Source organism: Guyanagaster necrorhizus (assembly GCF_019112545.1).
Source record: "Guyanagaster necrorhizus MCA 3950 unplaced genomic scaffold BT62scaffold_4, whole genome shotgun sequence".
Classification (NCBI taxonomy): Eukaryota; Fungi; Basidiomycota; class Agaricomycetes; order Agaricales; family Physalacriaceae; genus Guyanagaster; species Guyanagaster necrorhizus.
Genome location: NW_025064883.1, coordinates 350548 through 365338, shown reverse-complemented (window position 1 = coordinate 365338; position 14791 = coordinate 350548). Strand labels below are relative to the sequence as shown.

General features: G+C 46.7%; 5 protein-coding genes and 2 non-coding genes across 7 annotated transcripts; 5 read left to right on the top strand and 2 right to left on the bottom strand.

The window, feature by feature from the left end:
* Positions 1-471: 471 nt before the first annotated feature.
* Positions 472-577, bottom strand: BT62DRAFT_t32. Its single transcript has one exon. It is a non-coding gene; the product is annotated as a tRNA-Lys (tRNA).
* Positions 578-848: 271 nt separating this feature from the next.
* BT62DRAFT_927526 (MCM-domain-containing protein) lies at positions 849-3861 on the top strand. Its single transcript, XM_043185274.1, has 11 exons — positions 849-1069; positions 1123-1249; positions 1295-1873; positions 1922-2135; positions 2188-2417; positions 2481-2717; positions 2767-2850; positions 2904-3022; positions 3072-3540; positions 3597-3613; positions 3664-3861. Exons 1-11 carry the CDS (start codon positions 924-926, stop codon positions 3674-3676), a joined length of 2235 nt encoding a protein of 744 aa, XP_043043712.1. The 5' UTR covers positions 849-923; the 3' UTR covers positions 3677-3861.
* A 496-nt stretch (positions 3862-4357) lies between these two features.
* Positions 4358-5945, top strand: BT62DRAFT_991237 (COP9 signalosome subunit 6). Its single transcript, XM_043190271.1, has 9 exons — positions 4358-4471; positions 4521-4597; positions 4653-4778; positions 4836-4924; positions 4973-5207; positions 5259-5351; positions 5404-5504; positions 5559-5627; positions 5681-5945. The coding sequence occupies exons 1-9, from the start codon at positions 4398-4400 to the stop codon at positions 5777-5779; spliced, it is 963 nt and encodes a 320-aa protein (XP_043043711.1). The 5' UTR covers positions 4358-4397; the 3' UTR covers positions 5780-5945.
* Positions 5946-6229: 284 nt separating this feature from the next.
* Positions 6230-6328, top strand: BT62DRAFT_t37. The gene has a single exon. It is a non-coding gene; the product is annotated as a tRNA-Arg (tRNA).
* Positions 6329-6558: 230 nt separating this feature from the next.
* On the top strand, positions 6559-7500 carry BT62DRAFT_497492 (uncharacterized protein). Its single transcript, XM_043181161.1, has 3 exons — positions 6559-6923; positions 6979-6993; positions 7070-7500. The coding sequence occupies exons 1-3, from the start codon at positions 6744-6746 to the stop codon at positions 7463-7465; spliced, it is 591 nt and encodes a 196-aa protein (XP_043043710.1). The 5' UTR covers positions 6559-6743; the 3' UTR covers positions 7466-7500.
* Positions 7397-9695, bottom strand: BT62DRAFT_927525 (kinase-like protein). The gene is made up of 8 exons (XM_043185273.1): positions 9557-9695; positions 9139-9507; positions 8755-9085; positions 8561-8706; positions 8401-8508; positions 8271-8350; positions 7616-8218; positions 7397-7565 (listed from the first exon to the last, which is right to left on the bottom strand). The coding sequence occupies exons 1-8, from the start codon at positions 9634-9636 to the stop codon at positions 7555-7557; spliced, it is 1728 nt and encodes a 575-aa protein (XP_043043709.1). The 5' UTR covers positions 9637-9695; the 3' UTR covers positions 7397-7554.
* A 1189-nt stretch (positions 9696-10884) lies between these two features.
* BT62DRAFT_961911 (kinase-like protein) lies at positions 10885-14319 on the top strand. Its single transcript, XM_043188615.1, has 6 exons — positions 10885-11145; positions 11204-11245; positions 11300-11655; positions 11706-13390; positions 13440-13605; positions 13660-14319. The coding sequence occupies exons 1-6, from the start codon at positions 10955-10957 to the stop codon at positions 13872-13874; spliced, it is 2655 nt and encodes an 884-aa protein (XP_043043708.1). The 5' UTR covers positions 10885-10954; the 3' UTR covers positions 13875-14319.
* The last annotated feature ends 472 nt before the right edge of the window (positions 14320-14791 follow it).

Here is a 14791-nt window from a genome sequence, read left to right as displayed (position 1 = left end):
GACTGACTAGGCTTGTTGTGCTGACTAAGCTCATTCCATGGTCTTAAGTGCTGGTTTAAGTGCTCTGACTAAGCATAAATAGGGGTTAATATAAGAAAAAGATGGAAAAATCATAACAATTAGCATCTGCTGAGACTCAGCACTGAATCAGAGATGGCACATATATCTCATTCTTATGAATAAAGCATTATCTCATTGTGGCAGAGCCAGAAAGCATTTTGACACCCTTGAAATCTGCTTTTATGACAAACACATGAGAAAAATAAATAAGATTATTATATAAGTTAGATCTGAAAATCCATACAGTATATTTTCTACAATGATATCATTGATAGTGAATTAATTTTCTAATGCATAAAGGTGAATGAGGAGTCTGACACCAAGGTCCAACATCATACCAAAACACTCGGAGGTTAAAAACCATAATTTGGCCAGGCTCGTGCACAACTATTCTAGGACAGTAAAAGCAATAGCCCACCGCGAGGGTCGAACTCGCAGCCTTCAGATTCCAATTCTAAGTCAGATTATGAACTCCGCCGTAAAAGTCTGACGCTCTATCCGATTGAGCTAGGCGGGCACTGATCTTTGTTGTGATGCCTTTATATATCAAATATTTTATTCATCTTTCCGAATTGAGATCTCACATACTTTACCATTTCAGGTCCAGCGAATGAAATCTGGAAGGCCGCTCAAGACGAAATATCTGGATTTAAATACATGCCTCAAATACATACCCATATATGGTACATCACAGACAATGAAGGGATCAAGGCATTTAAGGGCAGGCTGTTCGAGGGCAAAATGCAGTCGTCCATGCCAATGCCAAGCGGTAACTACTGACTAAACCACACGCCAAATGACCGGCCCTAAAGCTCGTTACTGAGCCAAGCTCTCCAGCTTCAACTTGGTCATTCACCCCCATCATGTCTGGCTTTGACGCGAACAATGTTTACAATGTTTCCGTGCATGACCCACCACCACCGACCGCGCCAGAGTCGGCTTCCGATACGGAGAAGCTACTATTAGACTTTTTGCTGCAGTATCGTGTGGGAGGAGAGTTCATTTACAGGTGAGCCTGGCAGTCATGTTTTCCGATCTCTTTGGTGATCCACACTCGCACAGAGACATGTTGCGCGGGAATCTCCTTCTGAAGCAGAATGTTCTGGAAGTCGACCTTAGGCATGTCAGTCTCTACAACGACGAGCTGGCACACGCGATTCAGGATAGACCAGCGGATGTCCTGCCACTAGTACGTGTTATCTCTTTGTCTTTGACCTACACTGAACCTTTTTAGCTTGAAAACGCTGCTACTCGTGCCGCCAAAACCATCCTCTACCCTCTTGCTGGAACTGATGAAGCAGTTAATGCAGTCGCCGAGTCTATCGATAAAGTTCAAATAACGCTCCGTTCCGGCCTCAATCTCCTTCAGTTCCGTGATCTCACCGCTAACACCATTAACAAACTTGTACGGGTCCCAGGAATAGTCATTTCAGCTTCTGTCCTTTCATCCCGAGCAACAAAGCTCCACATCCAGTGTCGCGCGTGTCGTTCTGTCAAGACTCTATACCCACCAGGGGGGATTGGAGGCCTTGGGTACGGAACTGGATCTGGATTGCCTCGGAGATGCGAAGAGGCGCCGCTCGACGGACAGAAGAAAGACTGCCCACTGGATCCATATCTCATCATCCACTCAAAGTCCACCTTTGCTGACCAGCAGACACTAAAACTTCAAGAGGCACCGGACATGGTACCCGTTGGTGACCTACCGAAACATCTGCTTCTCTCGGCGGACAGATACCTGACGGGGCAAGTTGTGCCGGGTTCGAGAGTTATTGTGACCGGCATATACTCGACATTCCAAGCTGCACGGGATGTAGGTTGTTGATTCCTTGCATATACGTGACTGCTAACGTTATGCTAGAAATCTGCCGGCGCTGCGGCTACTCGCAAGCCATACCTCCGCGTCGTCCACCTAGAAATGTCTTCCCCCTCTGCCGCTGGTTCAGGCGGTTCCAACCCATTTGGTGTGCAGTTCACCCCAGAGGAGGAAGAGGAGTTCAATGAGATGGCACGGAGTGAAGGTTTCCACGAACGATTTGCTAAGAGCGTTGGACCCAGCATCTATGGGAGTCTTGGTATGTTGTAGCCTCCGGTCTTGAAAGGTCGTATATACTAATGTCATGGCAGACATTAAAAAGGCCATTACGTGTCTCTTATTTGGAGGGTCGAAGAAAGTCCTACCGGACGGCATGCGGCTCCGTGGTGACATAAATGTCTTGCTTCTTGGCGATCCTGGTACCGCCAAGAGCCAACTGCTCAAGTTCGTGGAAAAGGTGGCACCCATCGCTGTATATACGTCTGGAAAGGGTTCTAGCGCTGCTGGTCTGACGGCGTCGGTGCAGCGAGATACTGTTTCAGTGAGTACCTTCGTCCCATTCGTACTATTATCTTCTCAGGCTGATGGAGTCATGATTGTGTAGAGAGAATTCTATCTTGAAGGAGGTGCTATGGTTCTTGCCGACACAGGTGTCGTGTGTATAGATGAATTTGACAAGATGCGGGACGAGGATCGCGTTGCAATCCACGAAGCTATGGAACAACAAACCATATCTATTGCCAAAGCGGGAATCACCACAGTGCTGAACACGCGTACCAGTGTCCTTGCGGCAGCTAATCCGGTCTTTGGTCGCTATGACGAAGGACGAAGTCCAGGCGAAGTGTGTTTCTTTCCCGGGCGAGAGTTCAAGCTGAAGCTTTTCTTTGTAGAATATTGATTTCCAAACTACGATCCTTTCTCGATTCGATATGATCTTCATCGTGAAAGATGAGCATGACGAGACACGGGATAAGGTCAGCTTACATTGCGAAGCAATTTAACCAGTTCTCAATTACGAGTTCCACAGACGATTGCGAAACACGTCCTGAATGTTCATATGAACAGACCTAATCAGCTTACAGATGAGAATAGGGAAGGAGAATTACCTTTGGACAAAATGAAACGATACATTGCCTACTGCAAACAGTGAGATATTTTTCTGCCTATCTCTGTGTTATCGTTAAAATATTTACAGGAAATGTGCACCTCGGCTATCTCCTGAAGCCCAAGAGATGCTCAGCAGTCATTTCGTTAGTCTACGGAAACAAGTCCAGCAGGTGGAACAGGATAATGACGAGCGAAGCTCCATACCTATCACCGTTCGTCAACTCGAAGCGATAATCCGTATATCGGAGTCTTTGGCGAAGATGACCCTCACGCCTGTTGTGCAGAACCATCATGTAGAAGAGGCTATACGACTGTTCAAGTTTTCTACCATGGACGCCGTGTCTGCAGGGTCGGCCGATGGTCTTTCACGAGGAGGTCTAAACGAAGAGATGACGCGCATAGAGAAAGAGCTGAGAAGACGTCTACCCGTTGGGTGGCGAACAAGTTATCAGAGTCTCATCAAGGAGTTCGTCACGCAGCAGGGGTACTCTAGCCATGCACTTGAGAGAACGTTGTATATCCTAGAGAAGCGAGAGGTGATTCGGTTTTCTGGGCAGGTGGGTGTCGAACATTGCAGTTCCTATCACGTCTAACATATTTTGCATGTTCACAGAAAAAGGTTGTCCACAGGTGTGCGATACTACTCTATTTCAGTCCTTATGCTGATTTTCTTCCTGAAGAGTTGGAGTATAACCTAATACTTGACTGGATAGGATGTATGATTAATGTATTTCTTGCACACTGTTTGTGTTGTTTTACCGGCGCACTAATGTCACTGGTTGAATGCCCCTCTAAAGAACTAGTTGGTTGTCCCAGTCATTTAACTAGTATTTAACGACAATGATGTATAATATTTTCAAGCAACTATAACTCAAAACATAAACAAAATGTGCAAAATCAAAGATCAATCGTAGATTATCCGAGTCGCTGGAAGGGTTTTCGTTCAGGTAACTTACCTGACATGGACTATGCATGGACAGTATTTTGAGTATTATATTCACTATTATATACATATTGTAGTTACAAAGCAAGAGCATACATATCTTTTGCTTTTCCAGTAAATTACAGACTGAGAGATCAACGAGGTGTATAAAAACATGGTGACAGAGTCGAGAAAAAATCTGCCAGTGATTGGGCATGTGATACCATATCAAAAACCCCTTCGGGCAAAGGCCGGTATAAAACCGTAACTGCACACTGGTTAACGGGCACCCACACAAAAAACTTCTAGCCCAGCGCGAGGGTCGAACTCGCAGCCTTCAGATCCACCTAGATTAAGAAGAGTCTGACACTCTATCTGATTGAGCTAGACAAACTACATGAATTGCACGATATAATTGTATTAGAGATAGATGGCGGTCCGAAAAAAACAGTCACGCTTCTCAACTTTTCATTACCCATATCATTGACGACGATGAGTGCCATGGACACAGACGAAATCTCTGTGGTGCTCCCATCCACGACGACATCAGGCCTATCGATATCTTTGTAAAGGCGGCTTTGATCTACTCTTTCAATCATTGACCTTGTCTGTTAGGCATCCTTTACCGATTCTGAATGTTTCTGAACATTTGACGCGACGGAAACTGCAAACAAACACCTCTACTCCGTTCAGTGAGTCGTATGTCCTGTATAATGTGACGAAGAATATACTTGAACTTCGTTGCAGTTCTTGGAGCCCTGTTAGGCACTCAAAATGGAAGAGATGTGGAGATTGTAAATACGTTTGAATTAGCTGTGGAAGAGGATGGTGCTACAGTGGATCATTCTTTCTTGGTATCGCGGCGTGACCAGTGTACGTGAGCAACATTTAACGCGATGTATCCTTGACTGAATGAGTGTCGTTTTATAGACAAGCAAGTCTTTCCCTCCTTGGAATTCATTGGCTGGTACACGGTCGCTCCCCGTCCCTCTTCACGCCATATTGCACTTCATTCACAAGTATGTGGCTCAATACTTCTGCTTACACTGAACTTAGAAAGATAATAGTTTACAGGGTACTGCTCGACGCCTCTTCTCCTCCTGCTTCAATCTTCCAATAATGTTTCCACCGGCTCCGATGGCAATCAAACGCTTCCCTTCAAAGCCTATGAGCCGACCATCGAGATTAGGGACCGCCTCTCTCGTCCAGTCTTCGTTGAGGCGTCGTACAATGTAGAGACAGGTGAAGCAGAGCGGATCGCTGTTGACTGGACTGCACGCGGTGGCGGTAGTGGCACGAGTTGTATGTATCTATCCCTATGGGGGGGTCTTCCGATATTGACGTTTTCTATAGTGGAGTCACATCTACAAACGCAACGAGCCGCTGTCAAAATGCTCCATGACAGAATCGTCATATTGGTTCACTATGTCACAAAGGCTTTGGCAGGTATGGTGGTGCTCATCAACATTTCTTCTTATTGAGTGCGTGTCCTTACCAGGCAAGACGCCCAAGGACCAAGCTATTCTTCGATCCATCTCAGCTCTGGTAGCGTCACTTCCTGCCACTGAAAACAAAGCTTTCCGCGAGGAATTCGATACGGTTGGAGTTTTCCTATGTTCCGTTTCAACATAACTGATGTTAGGTTTGGAATAGGAGTACGAAGATGTTCAGATCACTGCTTTCTTGTCTTCCCTGACCAAATCAACTAGCATTTTGAATGATGTGCGCCCATTCGCGCTCCACCGATCCCACTCTGAATGACCTTTTGATTCTAGCTCGTTGATAAACACCTCATAGTCACAGCCAACCGAGATGATAAGATGGGGCCTCGTCGAAGACCTATGGGAAGAATGCCGATGGGAGATTGGCACTGAGTTATGTATGACTCATAGAAACCTGTGTCATGGTTATCTTGTGTTTTCTGTTACGACTTCTTCATTGCTGTGTATCGTTGGTCGAGAGCGAGAAAACGAGTAATTCTGTATAAGATGTGCCATCACGTACTATATACGAAGGTTGCGAATGAATGACCATGGAGAGGTGTGACTCCCGAAAGGGCCCAATGAGAATCTCAACTTTTGCTACCGCGACGTTTGCACGGGTCAATGTAGCCTACTTCGAATTCATGATGTACAACGTTGTGAAACAGAAAGGAAACTGGGCGATATAGAGGGATGAAAATATGCTGAATTTGGAGGGATACCAATGTCGGGTTACTGTGTTGTTAAAACTGAGCCAAACCCAAAGGCTGGGATACAGTAAAACCGGTGTTTTTGCTCGATGAATAGACAGTACATATTAGAGCAAATAAACCACATTATAGGGGCCGCCTGGTGAAATGGCATCGCGTCTGACTACGATATGTCTTTAGGATTATATGTGATCGAATCAGGAGATTGCAGGTTCGACCCCTGCGGTGGTCATGTTTTTGCGAGTATGTGGTACCGGCGTAGGTATATGTTAAATGTTTCTTCAGGCTTTGATTCAGTGATTTATAGCTACTCACGAAGGGCGAAGTGGAGACCTTCTGGCTAAGATCAGTGCAAATACAAAAACATGAAAACGTGGCAATTGCAGATTTTTTTTAAATGTCCATCCAGCGGTATCTTACCGGTCCGGGACTCAGGGTTTTGTGATGAGTCAGTCATCACTGGAAAAGGGTATCGTTACATCTTTCACCATTACGACGACGATGCGTGAACGCCATTACGTCGAGCACAGTAGCACCGAGTATCGACACCATGGTGAGTTGATGATTTATGCGTCCAAAGATCCGTGAATGCTCACATCCGACCTGACGAACCTTTGTGCGTGCCAATACTCGACGTATTTACCTGCATGCTCAAAGAACACTTCCGCTCCAAGTCTCCGGAAAGAGAAAAGGAGAAACGACATCGTCAACGAGATGAAGGCAGTCAACGCAGACATTCTTTAGACAAGACACCCAACATTGACCATGGCATGAGAGGTCGAGAACGGTATTCCAAAGATATATCTGAGCGTTATAGAAACTCTTCCGTGAGCAAGTGCAAGCCCGTTTCTTTAGTGTGGATTCTAATGCTTCTTTGTCCAGCCGTCTAACCGAGCTGTGCGTCATTTTCCTGTCCCTTCACCTGAAAGGACATTGTTTTGACCTTCAAAGTGGATATTATTTTCACTGTTAGGAGCGGGAACATCGTCTGCGCAGTCGTTCGTCTGAATCATACTCGTCTTTCTCGAGTAAAGATCGCAGCCTTTCCAAGGGACGGAGGTGCAGTTCACGCTCTAGATCCCCTCGTCGAAGAAAAGATAACGATTCGCGAAGGCACAAGTACAACAACTATATAAAGGACAGAAAGAGAGGCAAAGGCAAAGAAAAGGATAGAAAGAAGGACAAGGACAAGGAAGGACGGAGAAGCGTCTTAACCGGCAAAAAGGTTTCTTCTTTATTGTCCCCAGTGCCATCCTATCTCACCGTTGTCTCTCAGATCAAACTGAAAGTCAAAAAAGACAAGGGAGATGACGAACGGGAAGCTAATAGGAAGGATCTTCTACAGTTCTTAAACTCGACATTCGAATGAACCATGCGCATATGTAATTAATGTTGGTATCTAAATATCTACAGTATCCATGTGGTGCAATGGATGAGATTCAGTCGTAATATTTCCAGCTAAGATTTTCCTGATAAAGGTATAGAAGCGTGAAAACGAAATCATGGCACGACGACAAACCTTTAGATGTTTTTGTGCCATTGTAATACGAAGATGGTCGTCTTATATTTGACTTCATCTTCTTCCAAAGCCCGCTTCGGGACGGAGAAGCAGATATGTCCGGTTTGGCCTTGACGGACACGGACACCGACGGCATGCGAGCGACGAGGCCACTCGGTGTCGGTATTTCTTTGACTGGCTGAGTAGTCTTCGGTTCCGCGTCCTCATGAATAGACGACGGCGACGTGAAAAGATCAATCTCGGGAGACGTACTGGTGCTGGTACTTTGGAATTCCGATCCGGAGGGTGAAGAAGATACGGAAGATGGCACCAAATCAGTTTCAGGTTCCGGTTCTTCTTCTACGGACACCGGCCGTTCTGGTTCGTTCCAGGATACCGCACTAGGGTGACTCGTGTTTTCGCTTCTTCTCCCGCTTTCTCGGTCCCACTCGATCTCCATTTCGAACACCACATCGTCTCCCTGCTCATCAAGTAGACGACGACGCTGAACGCTTGCAGGAGAATGGATGGTAGTGGCAAAATCCCAAGAATCAATCGAACGAAATGTTTGGTTACTTGCAACAACTCGACGTTCTTGCCGATAGGCCAGAGGTGGAAGATTCTCTAAAAGTATATGATCAGCGACATGTTGAACGACCAGAGGTGATAAACCCACTGAGAATATTGGCGATAAGGTAAGAAGGCTTCTTCGCTCCCTTGAAAAACTGTGTTTGAAGGAGTTGTTCTGCATTTGGCCTAGAAGGTAACCAGTGAATAAATAATGCCTTGGTAGCTTACAAACACACCGGTGCGACGGGTCTTTGACCAGACAGCTTTCCACCATTTCTTGAAAAGCACGCGAGTATTTGTACGTTCCGCCATCTCTATCTAATGTAGGAGATGCTTCTTGGATTCTATGCTCCCGCAACAATGAGAATACCAAAGAATGAAGTAGTATACACACACGTTTTCAGCAATACCTTTTGAGGTGACTCGCGAGATCTAGGCGGCCGGCCCTGTGTGAGTTCAAGAGCGGTGATACCAAAACTCCATATATCTGCAGAGGAGTCATAGTTTTTCCCCTGAATGAGCTCTGGCGCCATCCAACATGGCTAGTGAATCATGTAGCGCAGATATAGCCAAAAACATCATGCACTTACCGTACCAACGAAAGATTTCCGTTTTCCCATCTCTGGTCTTGAGTGTGCTGCGGTAGGTTCGACAAGCACGACACGTCTGGTGGAGCCATAAGGACTGTGTACTGACGTACTGCCTTGATTATCATGAGAACCATTTTGCTGAGGCGAAGAGGCGACGTAGCATGCGGAGACGGTTTTTGACTTCCAAGAAGGAAAGGAAGTGCTGGGAGAAGAGTCTTCCGCAAGGTTTGCGGCGACACCGAGATCACCTAGAAGGACCGTTCCGTCGTCGTCGATTAATAGGTTTGCTGCCTTGATGTCGCGATGAATGAAGCCATTGACGTGAAGATAGCTAAGACGATGAGTAAGTGATCTTAAGGGTGGCAATAAGTGGTGGAAGAGTACTTGAGACCCAGGAGAGCCTGGCGAAGGATGCAACGTATGACGTCTTCCTCCAAGCCTGCAGGCCAGCCATAGTGCATGACGTCGGCGGCACTACCTTTGTTCATGAGCCGCAACGCGATAAAGAGCTTGTGGCCATCCATCCATGAACCACGGACACGAAGAACGTTTGGATGCTTGGACAGGGACATCAGCGTCGTTTCCCGCTGCAAAAGCGATAGCGAATGGGGAGGAAGTGAATCGAGATCCAGAACTTTGAGGGCGCACGGAATTGCAGACGAAGAGCCTTGAGGCTTGTAAGATGCCGAGTAGACAATAGAGGATGCCCCAAATCCTATTGGAGAGCCAATGGTGTAGTCCTCAGAACGGTCACTACGAGCGAAATGAGCGAGGGTCAAGGCAAACGGGACGATATGCACACCTGTACATGTCCCAGCGGTCCTCAACGGCACCAATGAACTGCTTGGGCGCCATTTCCGGTCTCTTGGTTGTCGGCGACATTGCAAGAGAGAGGGCCGTCGATTATCGAGTCGTAGTAGAGAAGCAGCGAGCAGCACTGCTCTTACGGCTGACGCACGTGGTCACGACCGGCGACACGGTTCCGACGTGCGCGACTCTTTCGTCGCGTCCAAGGCACGATTACATATTTGTAAAAGAATTCAGTAATATTAAACAATTATGGTAACCATTGGGTGACTTCCCGCAGCATTTAGAAACATAGATTATTTTCTAAATCAGAGATGCCGAGCGATGCCGATATAACAAATTGGATGAGCGCCACAATTTGATGGGAAACACCCTCGTCTAGATTTTAGTCTAGACGACCCCTCCGACCCCCCCTTCTAAATCTAAATTATGTTTCTAAACCTTTGATAACCGCATTTGGAAATTCCATCAATCTCGATCTCTATTTGGACCTGTTAGTTTCCGAGGCGTCTTTCACTCACGTCGCCTCTCATGTACCTACCACTGTCCTGCCGCGCCTGTCTTCAGTCCAAAGCTCATTTTTGCTCTGCTAGCCTTGTATCCTTGTATTGAATCTTTGGTGGACCTAACAAATACTGTGAAGTGTCTATAAGGCTACTTCCCAGCTACTTTCTTGAGAACCGGCCATTTTTTTCCATCCCAACTACTGTCTTTTTCATACCCGACTCGGGTAACTTTCTGAAATTCACGGTAGTAACAAACTTGTAAGGTAGTCCACTTCGGATGTCTATCGAGGCCTATAAAGTCCAGGATTAAAGGAAAGTAACACCTATCTCGCCTTTGTCTCTCGTTTCGGCCTCAGTTAACCCTCACCGATCGCTGTTTGTGTTTCCAGACCTAAATTGGCTTACGGTTTAGAAATATAAATTCTAAATGATTTCAAATTGGGACTTTGATGGATTTAGAAAATAATCTGTGTTTCTAAATGCTGCGGGAAGTCACCCATTTTCACCCCTCGGCATCGCCGCCACTGGCCTAGGATGATGACGGCCATATGCTAGGTCTGCGATAAACCGGGCACGAGGATTACCCTGAGATAGAAGATACCGACTACAAAGATAACGCCCGATATCATTTTCTGCCAGCCAGCAGGGAGCTCAAAATACCTGGGATTGCAACCAGGATATCTTCTACAAAATGATACCAGTAGTACTGTAATTTATCTATTTTATTTTGCCGGAAGCAGGATACTCCCGTGGCAGTGCTTACCGGAAAATGCCGCCAATCAGAGACCTTCAGTTCCGAGAATACGCCACCGCTCAACCTCTTCCTCCACCCATCTCACTGAACCTCTCGTCCCTCGTTTCTCCAGGTTTCCCTCTGCGTTTTGCGGATGGCACCACAGCAGTCTCCTGCCAAATACTCATATGTCGTTACTTCGGTTGGCCCAAGAATCCTGCCCGTGGAGGAGCCCCCGTGCAAGGACGAGGAGAGTCCAGCAGATTACAACGCAGGAGGATATCTACCTGTCAAGCTCAACGACACTTTCAAGAATAATAGATACAGGGTCATAAGGAAACTTGGGTGCGTCGTTATTTACACCTACTCCCTGACAGCTTTCCTAATCTTGCGCAATCGGCAGCTGGGGTCATTTCTCGACTGTATGGCTCGTCAAAGACGCCCAGTAAGTATCTGTGTTTTTTCTTGTTCGCCCTTTTGTCATCATTCTACTTTTCAGCCTTCAACGTCACTCTGCTCTCAAGGTTGTCAAGTCTGCTGCACGATATGCGGAAACCGCGAGAGACGAGATTAAACTTCTTTCTCAGGTCGCATCGTTTTCACCAACCCATCCAGGCCGCCAGCACCTTGTCTCCTTTCTTGACTCATTCTCCCACCAAGGACCAGAGGCCTCCCATATATGCATCGTATTCGAGCCTCTTGGTGAGAACCTCTTGGCGTTGATAGAACGTAACAAGAAGCACGGAGTATCGCGCGCGCTCGTCAAGGTCATCACCAGGCAAATTCTTCTCGGCCTCCAGTATCTCCATGACGAATGCGACTTGGTTCACACCGACATCAAACCAGAGAATATTCGTAAGTAACTTGACCTCCGAGTCACCGAAAACTGATTTATATCCCTGTAGTAATTTCCATTCCTGACATTGAAACCCACATCTCCACCGAGTTATCACAGTCGCCTTCACCGACTTCCCGCCGGGTCGGTGTCCCTCTACCGTCTAATATCCGCTCAGGTCTTGTTATACGGAATCAACGATCTACTCGTCGCTCCGTTCAGATATTTGACTCTCAGCCCCTCTCAAGTCCCTCAAGGAGCGTTGGCATCCATGGATTGAGCATGAGCTTTGGAGCACTAAATGGCTGTCAAGGTGGCAGTGGGAGCGGCCTCAATAGTGCCAACGGAAGTTTCGCCGGGCCGTCACCACTGGCACAACGATCTGCTGATCTACGCAACGGTGCTGGTCTCACGAACAGCGCTCCGAAAGTCCCTAGTGGGCTATCCACATCTGTACCACCGAACGATTCTCCTGATGATCCGGACGGAAGCAAATCGACCGCCGTATCCTCCCAGAAGCCTAATCCTCTGCCTAATTCCCCATCTACATCGTCATCGTCATCGTCATCATCAATGGCATCAACTTCTGCCTCGGGTTCGACTGATGCAGTGTCCTGCAGTATTATCAGTACACCCCCAACTTCCTTGTCACATTCTATTGGTGCTGTTGCCCTTGGGCTTCTAGGACAGAAACATCGTGTCAAGGTCGACGTTTCTCCTTCAGAAGACAGCGATGGTGAATGTCAGGACATTGTTAATGGTGTCCCTATCGCGGCATGCGAGCACAAGGATGCCACAAATGCTGCCGACATCCCTTTGTCGTCATGGAAAGACAAACTGGGTACGTATGGTTCATGGAAGGAGAAGGCGTCTTGCTCGTTCTTGTCATCATACAAATCATCAATAGCGTCTGGACTCGGCCATTCACGGCCGAATTCAGGCTTGTCTGTCTCTGGATCCTGGAAAGATCCCGGGCTGTCATCTCCTGCTCCTGCTGTTGTTGTATCAACTTCAGTCATGGCGAACGGGAAAGAGGAACGAGGAGAATATTTCCATCTGTCATCACCAAACAGCACAAGTTGGGGAGCACTGAGCACCAAGTCCTGTAGTTCTTCCAACACAGCTACCGTTGCTCGACCTTCACCGACTGGCACGATACATGCTGACGAATGTAAACTATCTCTTGTCTCTTCTGATTCGGGAGCATCTTCGACTCATTTACCGTACCCTGCTGTTGTTTCTCATGACAGTGACTCCTCCTCAACCTTACTTTGGCCTGTTGGCAACAAAACCTCTGGCCCCTCCCTTCTTTCCCAGACTGCTCCACGTCGCAGTAAAGTTGCTTCATCTTCCATACCGCCCCGATCTGTTGACTTTCATCATGCGCCATCAATAAAGAAATCATCACCTCCACCTATCTCAATATCGTTCACAGACATCACGCCCCTGGCTTCTCCTGCTGTGCCTCCCCCGACACCCAGTTCTCCGACGGCCCTTTCTACTCAGATTCCTTCACCACTACCTCGAATAGAAACATCACAGGCTCCTCAGCCTATGGACATCCCTTCAGTACACTCAGCAGAGGCTTCTCTTCTGCCGCCATTATCAATAAAGATTGCGGATTTAGGAAATGCAACACCGTCCAAGAAGCACTTTACGGAGGATATACAGACACGGCAATATAGAGCACCTGAGGCAATTTTTGGACGGAAAGATTGGGATGTTACTGCTGATATATGGAGCGTAGCTTGTGTGGTCAGTCTTCTTAACCTTTTTTGACTATGCAAACTGACTGTAGATGCAGGTGTTTGAGCTTTTGACGGCTGAATATCTCTTTGATCCCCAGGGTCAAGGCGAGTTGTTTACCAAAGACGACGATCATATGGCTCAAATTATTGAGCTCCTTGGCGATTTTTCGATGGAGGCGAAGATGGGTGGCAAGTATAGTCGTGAGTTGTTTGATCATACAGGTATGTTTTTCAGGCCTTACAAATTTCATTGCAAAAGATTAATGGTGGTATCAGGTGCATTACGATATATCAGGTCTTTGAAACCATGGCCATTAAAGCGTGTTATGGTGGAGAAATACCTTTACACAGATCAGGACGCCACGATCCTGTGTGACTTCCTTGAGCCTATGCTTGTCATTGACATGAAGCAGCGTAGTCATGCCAGGGATATGATAGACCATCGGTGGTTAGATGTTGTAGAGGGTGATGAGGTTGCTGGGTCTTGGTGAGGGTTGCAAGGGATTGCATGTTAGGTTTAGATTGGTTGCATTCATCAACGGTGTGCTTTATCTTATACTCTTATCTTCTGTTCCTCTCGTTCTCTTATTTCTTAATTGTTATATGTGCTGCTTTTGGTGTTCGGATATCTCATTACTCGTCTTTTTACCCTTCTCTTATACCATACCATTCTAGACAATATTGCCCTTTACTGTTACTTTTTGTTTCTATTGTGTAAGCCTTGGACTACCTTATGTCTTTTTACTGGGTTGTGAGAGTTCCTTTAGTACGGCTTGTAACTATCATTCTAGTGCAGACTTGTATCATGCAGTCTCTAGATCTGCCTTGTGATTTGAAGCCGGAGATAGATGAAAGGCAGTATTATTTAAATAATGTTTAGGAAATATTGATAGTGCCTCCTCCAGGTTATCATTCAAGTCATATCCGACTTAGGATCCAGGGAATAACAAGTCAATAATGAATCCTGTGCATGTTCCCATTCCCTCTCCTGCCAGCCATTTCCACCAGGAAGATCCTATATCATATCATATCAAGAAAATAGCAAGTGCTGGTGCTTCAGTTCAGAAACAAGGATCAGTGAGGAGCGTGTCTGATGGAAAGCTCTTGTGAAGGCTTGATTGCCTTTGGATTCAAAAGTCAAGGGCATTTGCCAAGGTAGGACACGGTGACGAGAACACCTGCTCTGGAAGTCTAGCCGGGACACCAGGCCTTTAGGCGATGCCGACGAAAACCCGTCAGGATCAACAGTTGCGGCACCACTGGTAGTGACGTGGCCGCGACTGAACTGGCGGAACGTAATGGAAATGGCGCTCCCCGCCTCGGTCTAACCGAATGGGCTGCTCAACGCAATCATTAAGGCTAATACCACGGACGACGACCGTCAAAAAGAAAGATATCTTTTTTAGTC